We start from the raw sequence: 27,861 nt of genomic DNA, 5'->3' as shown, positions 1-27,861 counted from the left end.
GATGTGTCATATGATTCTTTGGATTTGTTTATAGTAAATACCTCTCTCATTCCTAGAATTATTGCTGTCATATTTAGTACTAAAATTACATGCTAAATGGTAGAGCAATGTATTTTTACAACATTCAAAAATAAATGAGTACCAGACTTACAATATATCAGTCTAAGTATTCTTTGCTGAAATATATCCCAGTGATTCTGTTCTTATGATATGCACTAGGAATGAATTCAGGCTTTGATTCTCCCGGGGATAGAATGGAGGTAATACCAGTGTATGGTGCAAGACAGATGTGTAGCTGAGGGCTTAATTGGATGCATACAGATAAAGATGTAGATTCTTGCTATGCTACGGATTACAAGTATGAACTGAGTCAAGTCATTGTGAAATACCATTGACTTCACTGGGCTAAATTATAAGGGCTAGTTCTAGAAAAAGAATTTAGTCATTTTAAGCATGAGCAGACAGTTACATTGCTTGTGTTTCACCTATTTGTGCCCACTCAGAAGGCACTCAGCTCTCCTTTTCCCTTAAAACATCATCTTAACCTGCTGAGACATTCTCTTCCTTTTTGCAAGGGCGCTTACGAGCAGGGAGAAAGGCCTTAAGAAGCAGGATGTTTTCAAAACAGGAACCTAAGTGCCGAAAGCTGAGGCACAGATCAATAGCTGTTGAAAACAAAGCTTACTGTCATATTTTGCTAATGTGATCCTTCTCCACAGGTTCTCCCAAAGTTCACAGAAGTGTCAAAAGGAGGACAGTGTACTAAACAAATCTAATTTTAGTTCTTTTACCTCATTCTCCCATCTCCTCCAGTGCTCCTCTAAGGAGTAAGCTAAGTGATATTAGCCGGGACTTTTTTGGAAAGCAACCTCAAAGAAAAGGGTTGAAGGTCTGGCAGAAGGAAAGGTTTGTAATGCTGTTAGTGATTGTTTCTTAAGAGTTTATTCTCTGGAGTAGGTGACTCACACTTTACACTAGTGGTAGTACTGGGGCAAGATATGAGTTCTAATTTTTGAGCTAACCTGAATTCACGACTGGGAGAAGGTTCTGTCTATTAGGGCATCACACACACGCTCAGGTACTGGTCTTCCTGTCTCTGTAATTATACACCCAGGCTTTGTGCCCTGCAGAGCCCATCAGGGAGGGCTTAGTCTGCCTATTACCCTTCTGCCTTTCTCTGAGGCTTTGGAGGGATGTACTTCTGTGTTAGATGTAGCAGAGGTATATAACAGATTCATTTTGGAAGTGCACGTCCCTGTTAAATCATTCATGAAGACTATGGTTTCTTTTCAGAATAAGATGTGCCACACTTCTCTTTTATATGCATACGTTGATTGCAAATTAGAGGAAGTTCTGTAAAATACTGTTAGCAACTTCAGCAGTTTTGTAGCTTGAAGCAACTCAACAAATGTCAAGACAAAAAATAACTATGCCTTTAATTCAGTGCATCTTCTGCATCCTTCAGGCCAGCTGAGGCAGCATAGTAAATACAAAGGTGTTGTGGATAACACTTTCTTTCAAACAGTGGTGAAATGATTCCACCATGTATAATAATAAACAATGGGAACAAATAGAACCGTGTGCTACTATTAACTAAGTTGTGTTGTTACAGGCATCTGGTGGAATGTGAGCTGTGGTTGTCCTGTATATGCTACTCTCCAAAACAGGGTTCTACACCAGATTGTAACAGTTATCGTGGGAAGGCTGTTGTCCTAATTTTGAGGCCCCTGTATCATTACAGTAGTGGAAATGAATAACACAGTAGCACTCATATCCTGATCATATTCACGTCACTTTCCTCCCTGAAGCAGAAGCAGTCATGAGCTAAATGTCTTTATCATTTGGACAGATAGCAAACTGGCAAATTAATAGAATGAGAAGCTATTTCCAGAAATAAAACAATTCATTTAATTTACGCTCTGTGATTATTTTTTCTAGTCTAGGACCACACTCGGCTGGAGAAATCAGAAAGTGAAGCTGCAGTGTGAAGTCTGTTTTTGGGGATAAGGCAAAGTCTTTGTTTCATTTTCTTTTATTTTCAAATATTCAGAGGTTCTCTAAGGATTACTGGCTCATATTGTGTGTTCATCCAACTGTAAAATAAGAGCATTAAGGAAGCAAAGTAAGCCTTAGAGGCAGGCAAATATTTGAACCTCCTTCTTAGATCTGCTTTATCCACTGCCCACCTCTTCCTTGGGGAGGAATTACACAGCAGCCCTGGGAATCTGGGGCTGAGTGGGGTGGGCAGATGGACATAGTCATGGACTTGACATTATGCACAGGCCCAGAAATTAGAGAAGTCTCTGATTAATAGTCAACAGTGCATGAAACGTGCAAATGACTGATCATGCACAACAACATAACATCAGGTTTTCTGGAAACACTTAGGCCTTTTCTTCCTTATCCACTTTCCATTGAATTGCTAGTACTTATCATCCTCATATGACTAGTCCAACAAAATCTTAATTATTCTGCACTGAAAGAAGACCAAAGTACTACATTGGTATTCATAGGGATATTCTAGACATGAATTTGCAAGAGCTTGTACTTCTTTTGGACCCCTTATTTCTCATATTTTCCCATTTTTATGTTTTGCATCTGGATTTGGCTATTAAAATTGATACCAACAAGCTAGCAGCAGATTAGCTTTGAGTTAGTGTACCTGACTGGCTTCATACAATGAAGATTAATTAACTAAGTTTTTAATTCATTTTCTGAGTGCTACTAGCCAATTGGAAAGAGTCAGTAATTAAATACTGATTAAATCAGAGATGATTTAGTCAGAGTAGTATATTACAAAAGTCATGTTTAAATAGCAAAGTAGCATTAGTATTAAACCTACATATAGTTATAAAAAATCTGTGTTGTATATCCGTTCTTAAATAAATTAGTAAATAATAGTGTGAATTGAATTGTGGTTTCAAATTTTCAGCTAGTATGTATTAGTGAGAAAGCACAGGAATTTACACCAGCAGAAAACATTGCTGATGATAGAGAGGATTAAAACCTTGTGAAAGGAGAAGTGAAAACATCTTTCTTCTTAATTAAGTTCACCAGTAGCAAAGATTCAAGTTAACAAAGCTATTAACCAGTGCTTAAAGGTATTTGCATTTATTATACGTAGTAAAATAAAAACAAAGACCACTGGCCACATCTTTTAGTTAAATTAAAGCCTACAGTTATTTCTCAAGGTTATAAAAAGAAAATCCGAGTTGTGATAAACACCTGCTGTGGGGGAACTATTCCGTTTCGCTTGTGCAGTCATTTGCGTTGTTTCTTTCAGGGAAATATGAATTAGTTTTGCTAAATTGATTTTTCTCTGGGAACTACATGAGAAATTGTTCAGATGAGCCAGAAAACACAGTTCAAATGCTGTAACATTAGCAAGAAGAAAATTAATTTCTGAATGGAGTCCAGGTTTAACCACTCAAATCAACTTTTAAAAGTAAGTTTAGGAACTGAGGTGTTCAGAATATTTTTCTTACTATGTGGGACACTGGACTTTTGGAAGTATTCTAATTCTTTTGTAACCAAGAGGAAGTAACCTTTCTGAAAATGTTCTGTAACAAGGGAACATAGTCTGTGTACTGTGTGAACAAAATCATCAAAGAACGTCTCTGTGCTGATTCTGGCTGGTTCTAAATTGATGTAATAGGACTCTGCAGCTTTCTCTTTTTCTCTCTTAGCAGCTCCACACTCTTTCAGTTAAGAAAGGCATGTTAAATTTACAGGCAAAACAAAAAGAATAAAATCCCACAACCAAAATACCTCACAACCCTTATTTTTGCCATCTTGACAAATGTTCATGTCTGTAGTAGTAAACGTAGAAAAACATTTACAGATTTGAGGCCTTAAAATGCTCTTGGCTTAATTCTATTCAGGCTTTATGGATTCCTCTAATCTTCTGCTGAGATTTCCTTCACAACTGTGTGAAGGCATTAGAATTTGTCCCTTGTCGTGCAGTCTTTGTCAGAATGGTTTAATCAAACCACTAGTAAAACAAACTAACTCTTGTGTCTGATTTTCCATTTTTCCTGGTGGTCAAACCTGATGCCTGCTGCTCTTGGCCTTTGCTGATGTGTGTTGATGCAGTCAGGTCATGCAAGATCCTTAGCAGAGACTGTAGGCTTCACACCACTTCTCATCCCCTTGTAGAAAAGTACCACTCTTCTATTATAGTCTGTTCAACCAGAAAATACTGGTATTAGATACCACAACATATGTTCTCTTGTTTACTTCAAATAAATATACCCAGAGCTTGACTGAACTGGTGGCTCCTAGGAGAATACTTGACTGCTTCCTGAAATGCAATGGCTAGGACCCAAAAGGATGTTACTTTTCTCTGGAGCGGATCTGTCACGTAGCCATGTTTGCCTTTCATTCTTTGCAACTTCTTGGCATAAAGTACATTTCTATCAGGCAGAGGTTGGCCTTCAATAGAAAAATGAAGGCTAAGAAAGACAGAAGAATGTTAGGAAGGGTGTGCTAATTCTTGGTATGTTGGTTCAGCTTTACACGCTTATTAACAAGTAGAAAAAAGAATTGCTTTGTCTTATCTGGCTCCTGTAATTCTCCTGAGATGGAGCCAATTACAGATGGAACTGTATTGCTGAGTTTATATGCTATAGGATTCTAATCTAATGTTTTACCTAATTAAATTCTAGCGGGATAAAAGAAAAGCACTGCTCTCTGGAGATACAGCAGGGTGCATGTTTCAAATATTCATGTATACAATGCACCACTGACTTCAAGACAAAGCTTGAAGTAACTGGGTAGAAGTTCTGATAAAGATGTCTTCTACCAGGATATTCAAGCACCCTTTCCTTTGTCTGTGGTCAAATAATTGTCTCATCTCTCTTGTCATAAATACCACCATGGTCCTCATTATAGCCAGCACATGAAAACCCTGATGCCAGTCTCAGTGAAAGACAGACATAGGTTTGAGTGAAGTAATTAGATACGCTTTCGAGTTAAGTCAGCAGCCTGTACAGAACAAATATTCTACAGAAGGCAGAAGAAAGGCATTAACCGGAAGGCTTTGGACATTCTCTCAAGACATCTCCTGAGATATTACAGCAGAATCCCCTAAGGAACTTGATGAACATTCATGCATGGCCCCCAGGCATCTATGGAGAGAACTGGGAACGCAGAACCAGGTTTCGCTGAGGAATACTGAGTTCAGTGTCTTGGGGTGAGTTCCAGGTATAGGAGCCCAGCTCAGTGGCACAATACTGTTGGCTGAACTGGAGTCAGTTCTGAACGCTCCTCTGCTAGCAGAAGCACACAGTGTCCTGCTCTTCAGAGCCTTTCTCTGGCTGCATCATGTTCATACACAGATGTCTTCAGAGAACAGGCAGCTTTCCTCTGGGGGTTATGAGTAATATCTGAATAAAGATGGCATTCTCACAGCCCAAACTTCTGTCATTCTTCAAGCATATTTGGCATATTTGGACAAGCATCAGTTGAAAATATATAAACCCAGAATGTGAGGTTTCCCACACATTTTTGTTAGCATGTGGCATGCTGCTTATCTGTACACTTAGGAATCTATAGTTCTATCTGTGAGTCAGATTTTATAGTTACACAGGTATAGAGGTAGGCAGTGTTCCACAAATTAATACAATAGCACATAGATATGACAGCTTTATTCCAGTGCTCTTTTACCACAAGTTAGCAGCACACTCTTCTGCTCCTGATCTGATCTGATGGAGTGAAAAGAGCTGTTCACAGACCACTCAGATATTCACAGATGTCTCACAAGTGTACTTAAAAGGATGTGCTATACTCAACACCATGCACTTGCACCTGTCAGCCAGGATATGAAAGCAAATGTGAAAGCTGACAATATTTTTACGTACAACTATTTGCCCACTCACTGTGATGTGTTGTTCTGCTTTCTTAAATCTTCTTCATCTACAGCAAATAGACCTTGAAAACATTATTTTCATAAAAACATAGCATCCATAAAGGGCTGCCTACTCATGCAGGCTGGCTGCAGCAGGAGTTTCTTGTCCACAGCTTTTTTGTGGAGCATGGGGAAGGACCACGTGAATCTCAAGTAAAAATAGCACTATTAAAAGGTGATTTATGGCTCAGAAATTTATTATTATTATTATTATTATTATTATTTTATATCTTGGTTTCCAAATTTCATGAAATATAATCAGAGAGTAATAGCTTTGCCCATTTTTTGTTTCACTAAGAGAAGTCTCAGTTGAAAACCAATGAGAGGCAAAACCAATTTATTTATTCAGATGTTTTCAACCAGTTTGCGTTCACTTTTACTGTTATCCTTTTCACTGGATCTGTTCTGATGGGACACTTCTTCAAGAACAGAACAGTATCAATGAAGAAGTTAATAAGAGATGATGATTTTTAAGAGTATGCCTGTCATACTTTTCAGTCCTTGAAAATTTGGACACCAGCAAGTTTCCAAAATTCAAAAGGTGTGTTTCAAAAACAGGCACAACTGAAGCATGCATTTCTATAAGTAGTCCTCTCTGTCATTAATTATATTTTCAGTAGTTGCTAACAAACCTTTACAAACTCTACCTGCCCCATGAGAAGGATTTGAGTGTATGAGAACCAAACATCAATTGTGAAGTAAGTTCTGGCAGCAGCTCTGTCTTGAGTATGAAACCAATTTAGTAAATAATACTGCTCTTTTGTTGGACTTTGGATTCTACAGCAGCACCTTCTGAAGTATGCAGTGAGAGTAATGAACTGCAGTGTGAACCATGCCTAAACAGAGAACTAAGCTTTGTCCACATGTTGGTATAACAATTTCTACATGTTCCGGAAAAGCTAGTGCTCCCTGATGGAGCAGCTTTAGCTACCATTTCAACTACAGGAGAGAGTGGAGACACCCCAAATGGCCCCAAAAGAGCCTTGTAAATTGAAATCTGCAAGTTGTTTTCTGTACCAGCAGAGTATCCATCTGCACTTATCCAGAGGAATGAAAATATGCCTTTGAAGTTATCTTTGATCCCGTTGTTTTCACCTTTTTGCACATTTTGGTCTCCCTGAAAAATACAGCTCTATCATTGCCATTGTGCTCTGGTTTTTAGTGTTGCATATCCTACTGTGAACACTCATACATTGTAGCTGAAACTAGATAAATCAATGAAACATGAGGTTGAACGGTGTCGCAAAGCCTGTAATGAATAATTGCAGTGCTTTGAATTTATCACTGTTAAACAGCAACATATAAGAATGTTGCAAGTCGTGCATTTCTTCATATGTATTTGAATTATCTGTAACATCTTAAAATAGTGTACCTTGAGAATTAATACTGAGAAATCTGGGCTGCTTATTAGAATTTCTTTCTACCGGCACTCATAAAAATGTAATCATACTGAAAATTGCTTCCAGTAGGAGCCTAATAGGCCAGGTGAAATGAATGACTAAAAGCTCTGTTCAAAACAGCTCAGAAAGGTATTGGAAATCTTTGATGGAAATCTGGCTTCAGTAGAGCACCATCTTTTAGAGAAAATGGGCTTTTTTACTGTAACCAGCAAACAAATTATTGCTGGACACTTTGACAGTAAAGTTTAATGATGCAATGCAATCATTTCTTTCATGTGTGATCTACAGTAAGCTTATTTGAGGGATTTAATCTTATAAAAGTGCATTAGAGTAAATTGCTATAATTTATTTGTGGTCTTCTGAATAACTGTGAGAATGTAAATATGTTTCTGGTCTGAGTCAGACTTAACCAATAATGGACCATTCTGTTATTTCTAAAGTTGCTTGGGGATTTTTAACAAAACATATTTTCTGCCTCATTATTTTGGTGGACAATGCCAATTTGTTGAAATAAAAACCCTTCAGAGCATAAGCATTCAAATAGTTTTCTTATACAGAAAAGTTTATCGGGTTCAGGACAGATCATTTACTAACAAACAGAAAAGTACTTGCTGGGACTAGGATTTGTGACATTGTAAGGGTACACTCAGACAGACAGGACAGGATGTCAGAAATAAATCACCTATGTCTCACTTTTTCTTGAAGCTCTCACTGAGCCAAGTGAGAGAGATTGATTCTCATGATTGTAGGATGTAATTTTGTAGTAAAGCTCAATGTGAGATCTCTATAGAAGGAATTAAATGGCACTGAAGCATTGTGATAAATGGATCTTTGTTGCCCTAATAGGGAAAATGTTTACCGCCTCATATGACTGCATCTCTAACCATACAGCTGACACAGTTGTTTGGACTAATCTCTTGGACTATGTCTTTGACTTGAGTAAACTCTAGTTCTATGTCTTCAGTTCTATTTGATTACGTGTACTGATATGGCATGTATTAAAGCACTCTGAAGTATCAAACAAGGACAGTGCCTGCACAGATGTTCCCAGCATCTCTGAGTAGATATTTTCTTGCAGCTTTAGCACAGACACAAGATCTTGTTCATGTGACCAATGTAAAAATTCAGAGATGATGTAGAAATAGGCTTGTAAGGGAAATAATTTATATCACATAAAATGAACATTTTAAATAGGATATGAGTGAATGATGCCTTACAAGTGCCTGTTTGTCTCAGCTGAATGGAAGGATGGATGCATAGCTTAGGTACAGACATCTCTGTGAGAAGTTACAGTGTTTCTAACATTCCCCTTTGAAAATTAAAGGAAAAAACATCCCAAAGGACTTGATTTTACAAGCATTGTTCAGAGAAGGGCATTTACTATTCCTGGCTCCATCCCTTATCTTTGGGTGTGTCCGCAGAGAGAAGGGAAGGGGACAGAACGTGCTCTAACAATATTTCTACAAGATCTGCCCAAACTTACTTCTACTTACCAGTAGGATAATGATGAGAGCACTCTCACTTTGTTCACTTCAGTTTTAAATTGCTCAGTAATGTTACATTCCAGAAAATTACAGCTACAAGAAGAGAAGTATCACATTTCTTTAATTATTATTATTTTATATATATATAAAATAATATATATAAATATATATATATTTTGGTGGGGGGGGGGGGGGGGGGGGGGGGGGGGGGTAGTGGTACAGTGTTCTACATTTCCTCAGAGAGAAATGGATATTTTCCCACCTGCACTTTTTGGTTAAGTATAAAGCAGCACAGTTCAGCTTTACCTATTTAGTTTCTATGGTAATTGGTATCAGTAGAAATGGAAACAACTTTCCATTTCTGGGAAGTTGTTTCATCGAAGAAGATTGTGCTTCTTCTAGTATCTGTTGGCTGTGTGTAGATGTGAAGTACCACAGCAAAAGAAACACTGGCCAGATTCTACTGCCTTTGCCTGTGCTGAGATGATCTTCATGTCTTGTATGGTGATGTTGAAATTGATGTGTATGCTTGAGAAGTAAAAGGCACTTTTGTTTGAGTCACTGTATCTCAATTCAGACTGCGGATCTGTTCTGTTATCTATTAATCATGTTCATTAGGCATGAGATTGACTGAATGCTTATCTCTGGATAAGGACAGTCACAGGTGTCTGACAGTAGAAGATTAGAAGCTTTGGCATGCAGCAGTGAACCAGGCTATGGTACCTGCCAGCCTCTTTTGTTTGCACTTGAGAAGAACTCTGTTGCAGCTCTGCCTGCAAGTGTTTTTTTCCATCTTGGCTAGGACAGTGCAGCTGGTCTCTGAAGTGCCATGTCCCTGACTTCCACATTCAGCTCCTTGGAGAAGTAAGACTTCTGCTTGTGTCTGTACCAGCAGTACTAGCTTCTGTAGGCAGAGGTGTTGTACTACAGAGATAGCATTAAAAATGTAATCCAAATAAAGTGTTTTGAAAAGAAGGGATAGAATCTTAGTAGCATTAGGCAATTAATTTCTGTCCCAGAGGTTTTTGTTCCGCTCAGATAATGGTGCCCGCTGCAATAGCCAATGTCTAACACTAATTTGCATTTCACTGGTATTATACATTCATAGGCTATTCCATTTGCCAAGATTTTGCTTGCTATGAAACCAGTGCACTAACTTCTGGTGCCAATTGTATCTGTCTCCTGTGCTACACAATAATAAGGGATAGATAACATGAAGTCAGCATTATTTTACAATTGGGTTATTTCCCAGGAATTTGGCATGAAGAGAATTTAGGGTGAGTACATACTGTGGCTACGATATACTAACCAAGATGTAAATATTTAATATTTAAGCCAGTTTATTCTCTTGGCTGGGAAAATCCTCCAGTGTATAAAGAATGGATTATAACATGCTTAACATTTCAGGGAGAGTGAAGAAATTAGGCTATGAAACAGCAGTCCCCATGTAGAGGTCCATTTCAGGCATGTAATTAAGCCGCGAGGAAGATTTTTGGGAACTACTCATCATGTTTTCACTAATCTGGATGTGGTCTTCTTAGATATTGCTAGGGTTTAATTAAGGGATCAGGCATTCTAGATTGTGTGCCTTAGTATTGCTGTTCTCTCCAGATTAAAACATGTATCTCTTCATGCAGTGCTAGTGCTGCCATGCAGAGGCTTAAATCTCGCTTGACTAAGATAAAGGATGAGCATCTGTCCTGTTGTATTTCAGTTTGCCCATCTCCTGTGTCTCCAAGGCAAAGTTTTTTTGTGGGACTGTAAGACTGCTGCTTCTTTAAAACTTGAAGCATTGAGGGTTTTTTAAAAGGCTTTGTCCTTGAACTGTGATAGCTTCCAAACAGTGCGATTTGGCTGGACAGACACACTGGCGGAAAATTGATTAAGCCATACCTGTGTATTGCACAAACCACTGAAGCAAGGTTTCTATTATGGTAGTTCATATTGGCCCGGATGTACAAAAAATAGTTTTCCAATAACTACATTTATAGATAATGTGATCTTAAGAGCTCAAACAGATGAAATAGAAAGAAAAGTTAGTGAGAAAGGGAATAAATTTGCTTAATGGTAAGAAATGAATGTGTTGCGTATCTCTTTTCACTTCTCTCTGATCTTCTGGAAGAAAATCCTTTACTTGCTCTGGGTTCTTGTGGGTGGGCACCTATAGTGGCCTCCCTGTGCTCACTGCCATGGGTTGTGCCTTTGCTCCTTTTGCACAGCTCTGTCCTGGGACTGTGTGATATGCGTTGAAGCACTTGTCATCTGTATCCATACAAACATGAAGCTATACATACAGACATGTGCAGTCTCCGCATATGGGTCTTGGTCTTCCCTACTGCATGGTGCAAAAAGAAAACAGAGGAGGAGGCAAATATTCTGCATGATGAAAAAGCTGGATTATCATTTTGTCTGTGAGGCTCTTTCTTCCTTGTATATGAAGCAAAATTGCTGACCTGGACCATTATTTTCTATGTGCAGCAGGAATGATTGCACATTAGAAACTAAGTCATTTTCATATACTCCACCCATAGGAAGCAAAGCAGTTTGTAGTGAAGATTCACAATTCAGAAGCTGCTGCACTAGTTCCATGTTGCCTCTTGTGTGGTGGCATGTCTGCAACTTTTCTGAACAGTAGACATTTCAGTGCAAGCGCTGGTTGCTGTTCTGCAGGAAAATCGTTAAATGTGGATGAAAGATCCGTAGAAAGTACTTGTACTGGTTTTGCTCATTTTGCATCCAATACGGTAGGAGTCTTGCTGACATCCATGCTTTGCACCACAACTTCTTCATGCAGCATGAATTTTTTTTAAGTTAATTGAAAAACTGACCCCAAAAAGTGAAAAGCAATATGTACAAAACAAAATTACAACGATAAATAGAGCAGAATTTTTTAATGGTGATTTCAGTACACTTTGATCTTTGTTATACATTTCTTGTTAGAACTCATAACTGTCCTCCACTTTCCCCTTCCTTTCTGAACAGATTTCTTTGTAAATGTACAAAAAAGTGGGCCAGAGAAGTGCCACCTTTCCCATCATCCTTTCCTCCTCAGTCAAAATCTATAGCTAGCACCATGCCCCACTATCACCCCTGTCCTGAAGCAGCTTCTTGCTTTCCTTGGGCAGGGAGAACTGTGGAAATGTTAAGGCTGTTGGAATATGAAGGTGACACGTGATTTGCATTCTCAATCCCAGTCCTGCAAATTGCTCTCTTCTTTCCTTGTGACTGTAAGTAATGAAGGAGATATTGGTCTTGTTTTTGTATAAGAAATGAATTAACACCTCTCTATGTACCACAGAAAGCTGCATTTCAGGTTTTTGCTGGGAAAAGGAAGGTTTTCAAAGTTTTATCTTGTTTTAGTTCCCTGCACACTGAAAAAGAAATAAGGCTTATTTTTGTAGTATCAATAATCACATTAATTTTCACAGTACTGCCTCATCCCCATTGTAGATTTTCTTTTCAATCTCAGAGCTGTTTGGGGATTTATTTTTTTTTTTCCATTGTTTTGTACTGATTTATCATGAAGTCAGGCTTAAGTCATAAACTCAGCTGAGTTCTTAATTTTGACCTTGGTAGGTAAAAAGAATCAGCTTACTTCGGGGGGAGGATTAGAAATCAAAACTGTTCTTCTTGGTACAACACTGTCACAAACCACAGGCTTTCCTGGCTCTTCAGAATAAAGAAGATTATTTCTGTGTCTGACACCAAGTTTCGGCAAGCTGCCAATGTATGGATTTGGCTTCTGAAAACCAATTTCAAGAAAAAACCTAATATCCAGATTCACGTAGACTGATCTGTCTGTATAAGAAAATTGTAAACCCAGAAATAGCTTCTGCCGTGATTTTAGCAAACTGAGGGAACTAAGCACTGTTTTGGCACTGGAAACTCTTTTGGTCCCTAAAGGAGCTTCAGCTTGTGCAAAGTGCAGAATAAGTTTGGAGGGGGAAAACAAACTTCTTGCAGCCCCATTTCCCAGTAAAAAGTCTGTACATAAGTTTTGTTAAAGTTTATAAGACCTCAGTAGAACTGAATATTTATCTTCCTCCCAAGTCCTCATTATCAGCTGTGGTTTAAGCAAGGCACGGCTGGTTGTGTGAACAGTGTTGTGTACCTCAGCTTGGAAATACATATTACCAGGGAGAATGTTTTGGTAAGAAATCCATCATGTTTGCCTTTTGTCAGCTTTGCTCACTGTAGGAGACTGGCCTTTTCTTTGTAGTGTTCCTATTCTCTGTCTGCTCCAAACTGCTCTTCATTGAAATCAATGCCAAATGTTCACTTTGTTAGAACGGTATCACTGCTTCTGAAGTAAAGCAAAAATTAAATTAAAAAAAACTACTGCTTACAACTTCAAAATTGATAGTGATTTAAAAGGCATTTCATTTCATTTACGTTTTATGGGCCAGGTGCTTATTGCTGTTTAATCAGCAGCATATAATTAATGACTGAGACCTGGAATGAAGTCCTGAAACAGCACACAGAAATAAATCTACTTCAAAATGATGTGACTATTGCAGACTGAGTTACTGCTATACATGCCTCCCAAAGACAGGGACTCTGGCAGTGCAGGCCACCAGCCTGTACTTCATTATTTTTGCCATCAGCCTGAGGAGCTGGTTCTGTATGTGTTACCAGAAGTTCTGGAAGTGTCTGGGACCCATGGGAGAGCTCCAAGCATCTGTCTTTGTTTCATCATCTTCCATGATTTATACATCTGGATTATCCAGTGGGAGTTTGTTTTGTTATTTGGTTTCAACCCAGTCATTCTGATTAAGTGAAAATAGCTCTTTCTAAGGATTCTCATTTATGTCTGAAAATCCTCTTCTTTCTTTCTCACTTTGTCAACCAGAATCAGTGTAGAATACAAAGGTGGCAAGGCATCTTCACAGAGGTATAACTCTGTGTTTCCCTATCAGATGTTTGTAGAGGGGAAAAGAAAACAAGCTCTGTTGACTAGTGTTTCGTGGTGTACATTGCAGTGAACTATCAATCACACATTTAACTTAATGGTGCATCAAGGACATGGTTCAGAATTTTGCATCTAGATCTCTGTGCTGCCTCATTTAGGAGATTTCTGGATAGAACGGCAGGTAGGAATAACCATCTAGGTAGGCAGGAGGAAGGATAGTGCCTTCAGAATCAGGTTCTCCTTTCTGGCTTTGTGATCTAAAGATGAGGACAGAGAAGAAACATGGTGTGAAACAAATAATGGTCTGTCTATGCTGTGTGACTGCTAAAGGTGTGTGTCTACTCTGATGGAAATTACTGTGCACTGAGTAGGTTGAAGACTGAAACTTATTCAGGACTGGAGGCAACCATTTGCCAGGATCGGTGGTTGTAGACCTATGAAGTGTCATAACAGCTGATGTTAGAGACAAATGTATGGATGAATGATGAAAGAGAAGAGAAAAAAAGGAGAGAAAAGAGAGAGAGAAAGGAGGAAAAAGAAGGAAAATGGAAGGAAAGAAAGAAAGAGCCTCTTGCTTCAATTTATGCATATTTTGATCTGTTGTGGCGTTTACGGAGCCTGTTCATGATGAAGTGACACATGCTATTTATCTCATTCAATTAAAATTCCAATTAAAACATATTCTCCAGCTTTCCAAGTGCTCAAGTTACCTCTTATTTGTACCAAAGGAATCATGAAAGAGTTTTGTTTCAGTTAGTAGAGCTTCTTGCATTTAAATCAGTTTCCAGATTTATATCAGGGAACAGTCATGGTTCAGTGGCCTCTACAGAAACATTGCCAGAAGACAGTTAAAAGCTTGAGCCACCACAGTAGTTGTTTATATCACATTTATATATTGTAGTGATAATTTTATTTTTTGATTGTTGCATGTTCTGTACATATCCACTGATTAGAAATCCCAATAAAACCTCCAGTTACCAATAGAAAACACTGAGCATTTGCTTCCTGCCTATACCTCTCTTCATTCCTTTCCTTCTATTCCAGCTACTAACCATTAGCTAGCTGCCACTTCAACTAGGAGACAAAAACCATCATGATTAACAAAACAAATACTAAAATCTTGATTGTGAAAGACTACTCTTCTATTGAAAACCTTATTTGGCTCTCCACTACCTGGCAGGATGGAATTTCATTCTGGTTGAGGAATCAACTGAAGGTTTTCTCAGGGATGTCATAGAAAAGTAGCTTTCAAGAGCTCTAGTAGACAATAGTTCTGGGCTGGAGACCATATACTAGGTTGGTTCCGCCAGATCATTGGTAAGTTGAGTTTTTATTATTATTCTTACGGCATGTAAATTTCACCATACTTTCTGTAGGTAGAAATTGGCTGGGCTGTTTGCTTGGAACTTGATAAAACTGAAGGAAACTGAACTATCATCTCTTCTGCAAAAAGTCCCATTGTTCCTAGTCAAATGTTATAGTATAGTCATTGCTGTCTGCCTGCAATCTTGTGGGCATTTGCCAATGAGATCACCAAAATTCCCATCTGGAAAGGATCTCATTCTGCAGTTGATCCTCTTAAAAATGGAGTCCATTGGATGCTCCCTTTTGCTACTTACATGGTCAGCAGCACAGTCTCCAGTGGGCAAGCACGCTGCATTTTAAATGGTACTTAAAGCTAAGCTTCCACATGGCTGTTACACTAAACAGGGATTGACTGTCATAGATACAAAAATGTTTATGAGCAATGTTGAAATGCATTCTAAGCACAGAGTAGAGCAGAAATCTATAGCAAGAGCTCAAGGAGGCTAGTCGAATTTTGTAGAAAAGTGTTAAGGATTTTGTAGACATGTAATACTGCCAGGTATATTTGCTGTTAAACTTCTGAGGTAAATTCACATTGGTGTTTTACCAAGTCACTATGGCAAGCAACTAGCACAATATTCACTCACAAAAAACTAAATTAATATAATGTTGAACAAGACTTTCTAGCCTCGTATGTGTTCTGTACTGTTAGTACACACCTGAGGTATCAATATATTTAAAGAAGGTGGGAATGGCATCTTTTGGAAATAATCCATCTAGAAAAAGAGGTAAAGGATAATAGGAAAGTGCTAAGTTTAGTGACTGTGAGGTCTGAAAGAACAGGTTTCAATACATAAAGCCGTGAAAAATCAAGTTCTGTTACTTGCTTATGTGAGTTGTTCTCTTACATACGAATAGTCAAGATGTTTTTGCACAACTGAATTACCAGCTTCTTGTGCAAGTCACTCTACAAAAAGATTGCTTTTGTAGATCCTTCCATTCCTTCCTTTCCAACAACCACCCATTCACTGTCAGATCCAAGCAACAGAGCTATGCAAACATCCTGCTCCTGAGCTCATTTGTTATTTTAAATACGTCTTTACCTTGTAGCTCTGTGAAACACCTGTTAAAATGGGATCAACCTATAAGACTGTGAAGATGGTATTATCTTGCACACAGTGAGTTAAGAAAGAAAAAAAAAAAAAAAAAAAGAAATGAGTAGGATATTTTTCTCACAGTAAAGAAAAAACATCCAGATGCTGTTTGATGTCTACATTGCATTTTGCTCATGTATGCGTGATGTGTGAGCAATACCATGTGCAAGACAGCTCTTATGCTAGGAAACCAATAGGAGTTGGGCCTTTCACTACCTTAGTGATGGTGACTGTCTCAGTATGTTGCAGAAGATTCATTGTACAGCTTTAAATAGAAATATTCATATTGTTTGAGAAAAATACCCTATACATGCTTTTTGAGCTGGTGCTGTCTGAAAAATGTGCTCCATAGGAAGGTCAGGTGCTTCATCCGGATGAATACATGGCATTTAGAGAAAAGCTACAAGCTGCAGATCAACAAATAAAAGCCCAAACTCTGCACCACCAGCAGGCAAAATCAACACTGGAAGGAGGGCAAAAGACCCCAGGACACAAATTTTGCTGAGCCTATAAGAGCTAGGTTGTCCTAAACTCCTGCACCTTGAGATTTTGCCAGCCCTGTGGGAGCACACGCACAATGTGGGTTCAGCAAGGCAGTTGGGATGTCAAGCAAGGACAGCCCTAGTTCTGCTGAATAGGCTGTGCTGACTTATTTCCAAAACTATTAGAAATCTTTTATGAATCTCAGCGCTTATCCAAATAGGCTTCCTTTTGGTCCCCTGTCTGCTATATGAAGTGCTGTCAATGTAATTTATGGAAGAGACTATCTATTATTTTTCCACATGAAGCTTTTGATCATAGATGGATATTTGGATATTTGAAGTTATTAACAGCACTGAGAAGCTAAGGCTTCAGGTCTTTTCACTCATTGCCAGTGAAATAAATGCTAGCATTGGCAACCTATGGTTTTAACAGGAAAAATCTTGCTAAGAATTACAGAGTAATTCCAGGTTTTTATTTTTAAAAGCTTTACAAATAGGCTGCTATATTGTATGCATTTCTTTTCCTATTTTATTGTATAATTTGTAGTCAAGATTAGCTCTGCAGCTGAATTTGATAGGAAGATGTGGGAAAACCCTAAGCCTAGCTGTCAGAAGTATCCAAGTCTATAGGGTAAACTGAAGTATAGCCCCATAGCACCTACATGGGTCCCGGATGTGCTCAGAAATGCAAAACTGACTCCCTGTTTTTGGCTGACTCAAAATTTGGAGGCTAATCCTCATTAGTGACTTCAGCTGACATTTTGGATTTGCTTCTGAATTCCTTGCCTAGTGGAGCCAGAAATTCATTTTAAGAGGTCCAGCAAAACAAATCCCTGCCCAACACAGGCTTTAGCCAAAGTGTATCAAGATTTTACCAAAAGGAAATGTTGGCATAAGGAAGCGTTCAGAGTTGGTTTTGGCAGCCATAAGAAACACATTATGTTGGAAGTGATCATAAATGGGACTTGACTGATTTGCCTGAGAATTGAAAGGGCCCCACAGGCTTTTGGCCTTACTGGTAGAGCAGGTTCACTCTAGGCCAGATGTTGCTTTACCCACTGTGTATTAGTTGTGGCTAACAAGCTGCTTCAGAGCCTCCTCTGCTCCCCACCAAAGCCCTAAGACAAAAGAAAACTGTGCATTATCAGTGTGATTAGAATCTCACATACAGAGTGCATGAAAGGAGAGCAAAGCCAGAAAATGAATTTGAAGTAATCAGAGTAATAGCAAGTGAGATGGTGACAATGCCAAGAGGCTAATGAAAAGATCTGCATTACTTGTAGCAAGTTCTGAGGAGCCATTTCTGCCAATATTGGAGAATTATTTCCAAGCTCTGCCATTTTCCTTTTAAAAGTGTGTAGGTTAGCTTCCCAGGGCTGTCCCAGAGCTCCACTTAACAATACTGTGGAAGAAGGAAAACCCTGGTCTGGCAGAAAAGCAGTCCTGCTGTCTCATGTTTGCCCTGCAGCTTCTGCTGAAGAATGAGAACCTTTGCTCGCCATTGGAGCCAGTGCTGAGTTTGCCTCAGCACAGTGGGCAGCAAGAGCACAGTGTACCCATTCCCTCATTTCTTTTCCTTGCTAATTGACAGAAGAAAAGAGAAACCACGAGGAAAACACTAATCTCACAGCAAGTGCCTGAAAAGACCCCTTCGGCTCTTTATTCTTACCCATGCATACGTGTCCACTATGAACACTGCCTGCATTGTTACCATGATTATAACTGAAAATAAGACTTTTCATATATGTTACTATGGAGTACTTCTCTGAATTTTAATTTCAGTGGCTAATAGCTACCTCTTGGCAAAGGAGCAGTCGATAGTAACTTATCATGTGCAAATTTCATTGTTAGACTTCTGTAACGCATGCATAATGCCATAGTGAACAATGTGCAAGTTTTGCCCTAATTGAAATGAGTGCTAATATTCAGTCTAATCCTGTGCTGTAATTCCTGACAGGAGCAACACAGTAATCAAGCACTACAGCTGTAATATTTGATTATTCTGTAGTAACTAATTGAGATTGTATTATTATTTTTGTACTGACATACACATTTCTTTATATCTGCATAATTAATTACAGCTTTGTATCTTCATCTGTCACATCGGATGTAAAAACAGTGTAAAAGGTAATAACAACTTCAGTTCCCTTCCATTTATTGCAGTTTAAATTTGTAACAGAAAACTCAGCACTCCATTAGGTGTTATACTTTAAGAGCACAACTAAGGCAAGATTTACCACCAGTGGTAATCACTCTCAAGAAGACCAGCTGTTGTATCTGTGAAAGCTGGCTGAGAGCTCAGACACACACAGCTTTCTTCAGAGACTGTCACAGGATGGTTTGCAGGCTCTAAAGCTTCTTTGTTTCTACTGGCTCATTTAGGAGCCCTGTTAGGTCCAGCCCTTTGAGATGAGTGTAATATCTTCTGACTTCAAATCTTAATTAGGATTTCTATTCATTATTAGCAGAGCTGCTATAAAATGAGAGCCAGACTTGAGGGAGAAAAAAAAAAGGCTCATTTTTGTCGGAGTAGAAGTGAAACCTACATCCTACATCCAGCTCTAGCATAGGCTGTTCGGCTGCCAGGTGGGGACAAAATGCTCTAAATGTGAGTCATGTGCATTTGATTTATAGCGATCCACTCACATGATTTTTCACACTTTATGTGACTTATATAAAAGCAGTGACATAATAAAAAAGTACAATATTTTTCCTTGTTACTTTGCCCATCCCATAAAATAGTCACTTACTTCAAATAATCTAAAGGAATGCATGGTTACAAAAAAAAAAAAAAAAAGGACCAGTGGGAGTTTGCCTGGGGAAGGACTGAATGGAAAACTGAGAAGGAATTGGCCATGAGGAAATATCAAATAACGGTTTTTCTTTCCAATTAATGATCCAGCTGAAGGAAAACTTTTAACAAAATTTTCAATATATGGAGTCAAAAAAGTATTGATCCCAGAGGGAAGAATATCACATATGTGGTTGAATTCATCTAAATAAATAAAGATTCTGCCAATGTCATGCAAGAAAAAAATTGGGAAATGGAAAAAGAAACACCCATAAGTTCAACTCTTAGCATCCAGTTTTCCTTGCTTCTCTTTAACTCCTTATGCATGCATCCCAAGTAGCATCCCACTGCCTTGACATTATGTTCTTATTCCACTGAATTTGTTAACCTCCAGAAGTGCTTTAGATACTCCCATTAATACTTTTGAGTTGGAATATGTTATATTTTACAGCTTTCCAGAATACATTTAAAATGACAACATCCAATCTTTGTGAGTATTGCAGACCTTGGGTACCAACTCCATTTAAGTATTTTACTAGTCCCCTCCTGAAATTTTATTTGTTTCCACTTTATTTTAAGCCTCCTAAGAACTCTTTGTCAACATCGAGAGAGAGATGAGGGGTGGCTTCCTAAGAACTAAAAACATATTTTCTTGGCTACTGGTTTATGATGGAAATCACCTCCTTTTGCATTAGCAATTGGAGGATGAAGAAGCATTGTATATGATTAACATTCAAACCATGTTTCTTGTGTTACATTTCTTTCAAAATATAGTTATTTGTCATTTAGTCATAGGATAGGTGTCTTCCACTTTCTCTTTAGTGTATAGGATCACCTTGATCACCCATATGTATCTTGTGTTGGCTTTTCAAAACTTGTGATTATTCTAAGACAAAATTCAGCCAAGACAGCAGCTATTTTCTCTTTTTATTTTTCTATTTTTGTTCAGTTTATTGGCAAGGATTTGGTTAAAGGCAAATCTAGAGTTAAATAGCCTGTTCTTGTCGACTGGGTTTCAGTAGGAAAATGAAACTTCAAGTATTGCAGCTCCCATGCAATACAGATGAATCAATACAATATATTTATTTGGTCACTTGATCTGTGTAGGTCTGAAATTGCCTATTTGCCATAGCTAATAGTTTCCGTTTGTTAACACAGTACCCACTCAGCTCTACAGATGCAGTTCACTCTCTCTGCCAGGAAGGATAATAGAAATTAATAGTGATCTCCTAGAGTAACAGCTGGGTAATCATCAAGCAGATGGGCATTTGGTTCCCTGATAGTGAAATTATCTCCAAGACTACTAAAAGGAATGAGGGAAGACCCAACAAATTATGTAGATGCCTGCAAATATCATGTTGCAATGCCTTTTGGCGCCCAACACCGAAAATTGAGAATTTGGAACCTGTATTTCTCAGAAGGTTTTCATATGAAAACTTCAGGATGATCAGACAAAAGTTCAGACACAGCTCAAGGAGCTGTGTAAAAGTAACCAGTACATCTTCTGCCTTGCCTTACCAGCCCGGATGTTTGACTAGAGGCTGTAAGGAGGTACATTTCTCCACCTGATACTGATGATCACCAGCTTTCTGGCATAGGAAGCACTGAATAGAGCTCACCTTTTCCCTCATAAATATGGCTGTGAGAAGATGGTGGTTCCAGTTAATTTACTGGCAGACCATTGTAGGCTAATAGTTAGAGCATGTGCTTAGGAAATAAGAGGGACTGGCTCTGTTTCCTTCTCACAGCTGAGATCACAACCATGGCATTTCTTTTGCCTAAATGGGCTGTTATTTCTGTGCTGCAGTGCTGGTCTGCACAGGACCTGGGATTATAGTAATGTGACTGCAGAGCTGACTCCTACCCCAAAGCAGTATACTAAATTATGAAAGCAGAGGTAAAATGTCCAGATTGGAATGAGAAAATAATTTTAATACTTTCCCCCAGACGTGTTTGGCAAAACAAATGCAAGCTGGAAACTATGTGAAGGCACATGGATAACAAAGAGGTGACTGGTGATAGCCAGCGTGGCTTCACTGAGGGCAAATCATGTCTGGCAAATTTAGCAATCTTCTATGATGGGGTAACATCACTGGTGGATAAGGAAAGAGAAACTGTTGTCATCTACTAGGACCTGTGCAAAGCATTTGATACTGTCCCACACAGCATCCTTCTTTCTAGATTGGAGAGACATAGATCAGATAGGTGGACCACCTAAAGAATTGGCTGATCAGTTGCATTCAGAGAGTTACAGTCAACTGCTCAGTGTCCATGTGAAGGCTGGTGATGAGTGATGTCCCCTAGGAGTCAGTGATTTAATATCTTTTGTCAGTAACAAGGACAGTGAAACATCAGCAGGTTTGCATATGACACCAAGCTGTGGTGCATTCATCACTCAGGAGGAAAGGGATGCCATCGAGCGACACCTGGATAGGCTTGAGGGGTGGGATCATGTGAACTTCATTAAGTTCAGTAAAGCCAAGTAAAGTGACCCTTACCTGAGCTGTGCCAGTCCCAAACTTGAATACAGGCTAGGTTATGAATAGGTTGAGTAACTCTGAGGGGGACTTGGGTGTTCTGGTGGGTGAAAAACTGAGTATGAGCCAACAATGTGCTCTTACATCACAAAGGCAACTGTATCCTGGGCAACATCAAAAGTTGTATGACCAGTAGGTGGGGAGAGTTGGACGTCGCTTTCTGTTTTGCACTACTGTGAGACCTCACCTGAAGTACTGCATTCAGCTCTGGGTCCCACAGCAGACAGACAGACTTTTGGAGCAGGTACAGAGTTGGCCACGAGGATGATCAAAGGGCTGGAGCACTTCTATAAAGACAAGCTGAGGGAACTGATCTTTTTCATCCTGGAGAGAAAGGGTGCTGGGGAGACCTTGTGAACATTCCAGTACTTAAAGGGAGCCTAAAAGAAAGCTGGAAAGGAACTTCTTAAAAGGCCTATAGTAATAGGACAAGGGGTTATGTTTTTAAACTAAAAGAGAGTCGATTTAGATTAGATATAAGAATTAAGTTTTTCATGATGAGGTGGTAAGACACTGAAGCAGGTAGCCTGGAGGTGTTCAAGGCCAGGCTGGACAGGGCTTTGAGAAACCTGATCTAGGGAAGGTGTCCCTGGCCTTAACAAGGAGCTGGAACTAAGTGATCTTTAAAGGTTCCTTTCAAACCAAATCTTTCTATGATTCTCTGAGACAGACCTGCAACCTCCTTCTTGGATCCAAATTCCCTAAGCACTCAGCAACAGGGGCTGCTGGTTTGCATGTTTCTTACCCACTTACCTCTCCCTGTGTTTTCTTCTCCATCTTTGGCACAGGTAGCTCAGGTCAGTGTCCTCCTGTGCTGAGTAGTAAAGTGCTCCTTGAATGGATCTACAAGTCCTAGTATTAAGAAACCCTGGAGATATTGGGGTTAAAGGTGAGTGTACAGCTATTATCCCCTGAGAAAACTGAACAGGAGTGACAACAAATCTATCTAAAGAACATGCTGGATGAATGAAGAGGTAGAGAGTGTATTTTCATTTTGAAGGGGTAAGACAAGGACAGAGAAAGATTTATTGTTGCATCACTCTCTTGTATTTGGTCACAAACTCTACTAGTCCTATTCTGTGTTGTTAAAATCTTCCTCCAAAGATATGTCAGCACTATTGTGAAATATGGCATTGCAGAATAATCAGAGCAGAATAATTAAATGAGAAGTTTATCCAGTATTCCTCTCAAAAGCCTTTCTTTCTTATTGTTTCTTTGGACTGCAGCAAGTAAATGCTGATCTACTGCCCTCTCTTGAATTTTCATTCTTACACCTATTTCTGGCCCTCCTTGCTGGCCATGTTAGGCCACTTGTGGAAATGACTGAGCGGGTAAGGATGTTCCATCTTTGGATAACCCAGTGGTAATTGTACTTACAGCCCTGTTCAGTTTAATATTAAAACTAATAATCAGAACAGAGCCAAAAGAGATGACAATATCAAGAGAATGTTGTACCATTCTTCAGATGAGCTTCAGGACTAATACCAAGGTAGCCATGGTATTACTGTAATAGCCATGGTATTACTGTAATAGCTGAAGCAAGAGGAATATCTTAGTACATAATAAGCTATGCTACATTAACAGAGGAATACAGAACAATATTCTAGTTTAAAAACCAGACTGTGATTTCATACAGAACAATTATAAGCAACAGAGAATGGAAAATTAATACAATCATGGAAAAATACTGGGCTTTAACAATGTGCATATGATTAAATATGACTAAATATGAATGTTTTAAAACTTAAATATATGAAGCACATTATATTATCTTAACATCAAGCAAGGACACTGCTGAACTTTACAAAAAAAAAAATAAAGAAAATGACAAACAGTAGAAGAACATGAACCAAGACAGAGCCTAAAATCTGCTTGAGAACTTCAGCAAATGAAAACGTATCTGCAGTATTAAATCCCCATAATAATCATTCTTATATTAGTTCCAGTGATTTAAATAGCTATCAGTACGTTGTCTATAACTGCTTGTGTTCATTGCAATATGCATGATCTCAGGAAAACCTCATGCATACCTTGAAATATCTGCAATGAAGAATCATCTGAAGTGCCTATGCACTTATCATTTCGAAAGATTAAAGTGGCTTTGAGAGTAGCACAAGTCAGGTGGCAATAAGTAGCCAGAATAAGGCAAAGGAAGGACTCTTTTTGCAGGTACTGTCACCAAAGCCTGTGTCTGGTTGAGACATTACATTAGTATATACTAAGAACCAGGCTTCTTTCTGTGTTCATGGTAGAAGTAGATCCAGTGCTCCTTGGGGCTTTCCAGTCTCCTTTTCAGCAAGGAGGCTGTTGATGGCAGAAGTGCAAGTAGTATTTTTAGCACAACAGTCCCAAACTCAAGGCCTTGAGTGTGCCACTTTGCACATCCTATTATAACTATTATATCTATTATAAATATATCTATATTATAACTATTATATTACCTCTGAACCAGGATTGCTGGCGATGGGACAGAGGTGTGGTGATGCAGGTTCATCCTTCTGTCCAGAGGCCAATGATCCATCCCTTGGGGCTGCCCTTCCTGGGAATCTTTCTGCCTCTGCATTATTCCTGATCTGCCCCTTGATCAATGCTTTTTACCTGCACATGTCTTTTCATTTCAAGATGTTCATTGTCCTTGATCCAGTAACCCATGCATGTAGTGCTTTAGGTCATTCTTGATGTTAGAGAAAAGCTATTTCTCACTCAGGGGCTTTATACTAGCATTGCTAAAGCCTGTTAAAATTGTCTCTGGAGAAGACTCCTGTGAAAAAGGAAGAAAAAACAGGTACTGGACTTCAAGTAGCATGTCAGCCATTCCTGTGCTTAGAGCTGGCTAAAAGAAAGACTAGAAATATCAAGATTATGTAAGACTTAGTGTGCAGAATAATTCTTACTCATTTACTCTTATGTAGTATCATATAGCACAGTCATCACAGTCAGCAGAGGGGAAAAATAATATGTTAAGTATTTTACAGATGGCTTTTTTTAACTGGGAGGTATGGGAGCAAGAGATATTTTAAATAGCTTCTCCAGTACATAGTGACAAACGTTCACAAAATATCACTTGACTAAAATTTACCTGCAGTTGCTGCTTTAATCCAACATAATGCTGTAAACACTTCTAGCACCAAGTGCAGGAAATTAGATGCATTGCGGGTAACTACAATTGCTATTGATTTTGCCTGTTCTTTCTAGATCACAATATTGCATTCATCTCTCTGCCATTTGTGGCACGTAGTGTGTTGTAAGACTGTCAACGGCTTGTAGGGCAAGGTTCTTTTGCCTATTTTTTAGCACATCTCTGTAGGTGCTGCAGAAGAGTCTAGCAGGGGGAATGCAAAAGATGACTGGCTTTACATCACACTACAGAAAGCTTTACAGTACTGTATAATTGTATAGACACATTTATGTATATATCTACTCACTGGGAAGCTGATCAAGACCCATTATTTATATGCTCATATATTTTTGACAGTTTTTGAACCAATACACACTGTGGGGAATAGAATACAGAAGATGGAAACAATTCCAGACATTTTCCTCATATCTAGCTGACCAATTTTTGCTTCATTTGAGTTATCTGTCATTGCTGATCAAATACAAATATGTGGCTGACAGCATAATTATGTATTATTTCTGTGTCATTTGCCTGTCCCATTACCTCCGGCACACCAGAATGCTTCTAGCAAGGCTCAGACAGTAATAAGGCTACTTCTTAACAGAGGCAGATCCTCTGAATTCTCTTTTCCATCATTCTGTGTTTTATGTAACCTCAGTGGGACATGAAACACCCCTATTCATGGGATATTACATGCCGGTGCAATAGATTGTAGTGGAAGTGCCACATCTTCGTTACATTTTGAGATTGTTTCTTCTTCAGATGGGGACAATGACAACTGATTTTCTTCCCCTCTGTAATGGGTGGCATTCCACACCACTTCACGTTGAGAAGAGCTACAGTTACAATTCTGTGGCAGAAACAAGAGTTGCACAAGGGATTGTTTTGCTCACTACACATACAGTAAACTAAGCTTCAAAGTCTGTGTGCCCTTCTCCCATTAAATTCCTGGGGTTTGGGCATGTCTGGTACTCAGGTAGTGAACCTATTCCATTTTTAAGATGCCTCAGAAATGAAGGTGTGGTAAGTATAGCTCCCTTGCTTACTGTGGCATAAAGGCCAGATGGGTGATGACTTAAAAGAGACAAAGAAAAGCAGAAAGCATCTGGTCCAGTTCCCTTCAAGCCTGTGGAGTGGTGTCTGTGCTGTGCTTATCTAGTACTTTGTGTGGCTGCAGTAGTCATTCTCAGTGATGGAAAGTCACAGCCATGCGTCTGTCTGCAGTCCCACAGACCTGGCACTTTGGAGTGTGATATTCCACAGTCTTGCTCCTTTGCTAGGAAGTCTAACTTGAGGTGTTTCCAATTTGTCTCTTTTCCTGACACAATGAGTTCTGTGGTAACCTACCTAGTGGTTACCTACCTTCTGGCTTTCTCTCACTCCATAAATAGGCTTTTTGTGTGGTCTATCTGTGCATCATATCTTTCTTTTTGGAGGGTAATTTTAAAAAATGTGCAGGTTCTTCATAGGTCTGCAGACATTTGGGGATTAGAAGCAGCAGAATCAGGACAACCAAAGTCAAGTCTGCAGGCAGAGAGGCAGTTTGATGTAGATACACTGCTGGTCATGTAGTAATGTGGAGCTGTATTTCATGACTGCTGACCTTAGCATCTGTAAGGGAGGCTTAAATAGAAGTATACCTGTCAAATATCGGCACACATGAGGCTGGAGGCACACAGATGTGCAGAATGCACTTGAAGTCTAAAAAGATGCCCATACACAAATACAGGAATTTATTGTTACAAATTCTAATCTTGATTTTGTTTTTGCTGTTTAATTCCCAGAAGGATCAGCTACAACGTGCCTCTGCAGGAAGATTCCACAATGAAAAAAACAACCCACAGCTGCTTCTTACTGATTATCCTTCTTACTGTAAGTAAGAGACAAATGAATGACACATGCCAGATTTAAACTTGTGGTGACGTTCAGAAAAATAAGGAGTACTGAGTGGTATTTGTTATACAGCACAGGTGAAGTAATGAGTTCCCTTCTTGATAAATTTTGATATAAGGTTAATAACATTCTGAGTAAGATATCCCATAAACGTTTGAACTTGAAACCACTGTTCCCCAGTGAGATAAAACTGCAAGTCTGAAGATGGTAACGCCTGTGTTTTTTTTCAACTGGATTTGGAAACTTATGTGGTTGAAAACTTCCTAAATGTTGTGTGACTGAAAAATCACTGAAGTGATTTTGAATTTTCACTGTTTATGTTGGCTCTGGTCTTAGGAAAGCAAATGGCAAATATCACTATAAAGATTAGTTATTCAGTTCAAACACTACTTTCAACTGTTTGATCTCAATATTTCTGTTACTCCAATATATTCAACAGCTGCATGGCTGAGTAACTGTTGTTCTATCTATGTAGCAAATTAATTTCTACTTGAGTAAATATCTCTCATGTAAGTTGAATTGTTTCTTTCAGCTCTGCTTGTGGAACCCCAAATGGTAAACAGGTATTATAAAATCAAAGATATTGCAGATAGTCAGAAATGAGGACACTATCCAAGTGGTCAGTCACACAGCAGCGAGTATATGTCTGAATGATGCTGCTGGGAATAAGCATCTCTCTGCCTCTGTGTAGTCTGAGTTACTTGCATGCCTGATGCCACCTTATTCCTCAATGATATATTTGTCTCTGTATTCATGATGAAATTTTTGATTCTTATTACTCTTGATTGTATCTTGTTTGTTAGCTCCTCAGACCCCTCTGCTTCTCAGCTTTTCTTCCATTCATGTGGGATGAATATGGAATGTTGCTGTGTGTCCCTCATCA

General features: G+C 38.9%; 1 protein-coding gene across 3 annotated transcripts in view; it reads left to right on the top strand.

The window, feature by feature from the left end:
• CALCR (calcitonin receptor) overlaps positions 1 to 27,861 on the top strand; it is a 132,036-nt gene that overhangs the window by 41,554 nt on the left and 62,621 nt on the right. Inside the window, exons 1-3 of one of the 3 annotated variants that reach the window (XM_032443122.1) lie at positions 22,078 to 22,211; positions 22,756 to 22,856; positions 26,873 to 26,957. In XM_032443122.1, coding sequence (XP_032299013.1) covers positions 26,910 to 26,957 — 48 coding nt within the window. In that variant the 5' untranslated portion in view covers positions 22,078 to 22,211; positions 22,756 to 22,856; positions 26,873 to 26,909. Of the gene's footprint in view, positions 1 to 22,077; positions 22,212 to 22,755; positions 22,857 to 26,869; positions 26,958 to 27,861 lie in introns of those variants that run through there. The other 2 variants (XM_015853562.2, XM_015853563.2) reach the window with 2 other exon arrangements.

This window comes from Coturnix japonica, chromosome 2 (assembly GCF_001577835.2).
Source record: "Coturnix japonica isolate 7356 chromosome 2, Coturnix japonica 2.1, whole genome shotgun sequence".
In the NCBI taxonomy this organism is placed as follows: Eukaryota; Metazoa; Chordata; class Aves; order Galliformes; family Phasianidae; genus Coturnix; species Coturnix japonica.
The sequence above is the reverse complement of the archived record's forward strand: the minus strand, read 5'-3'. Positions and strand labels throughout refer to the sequence as shown.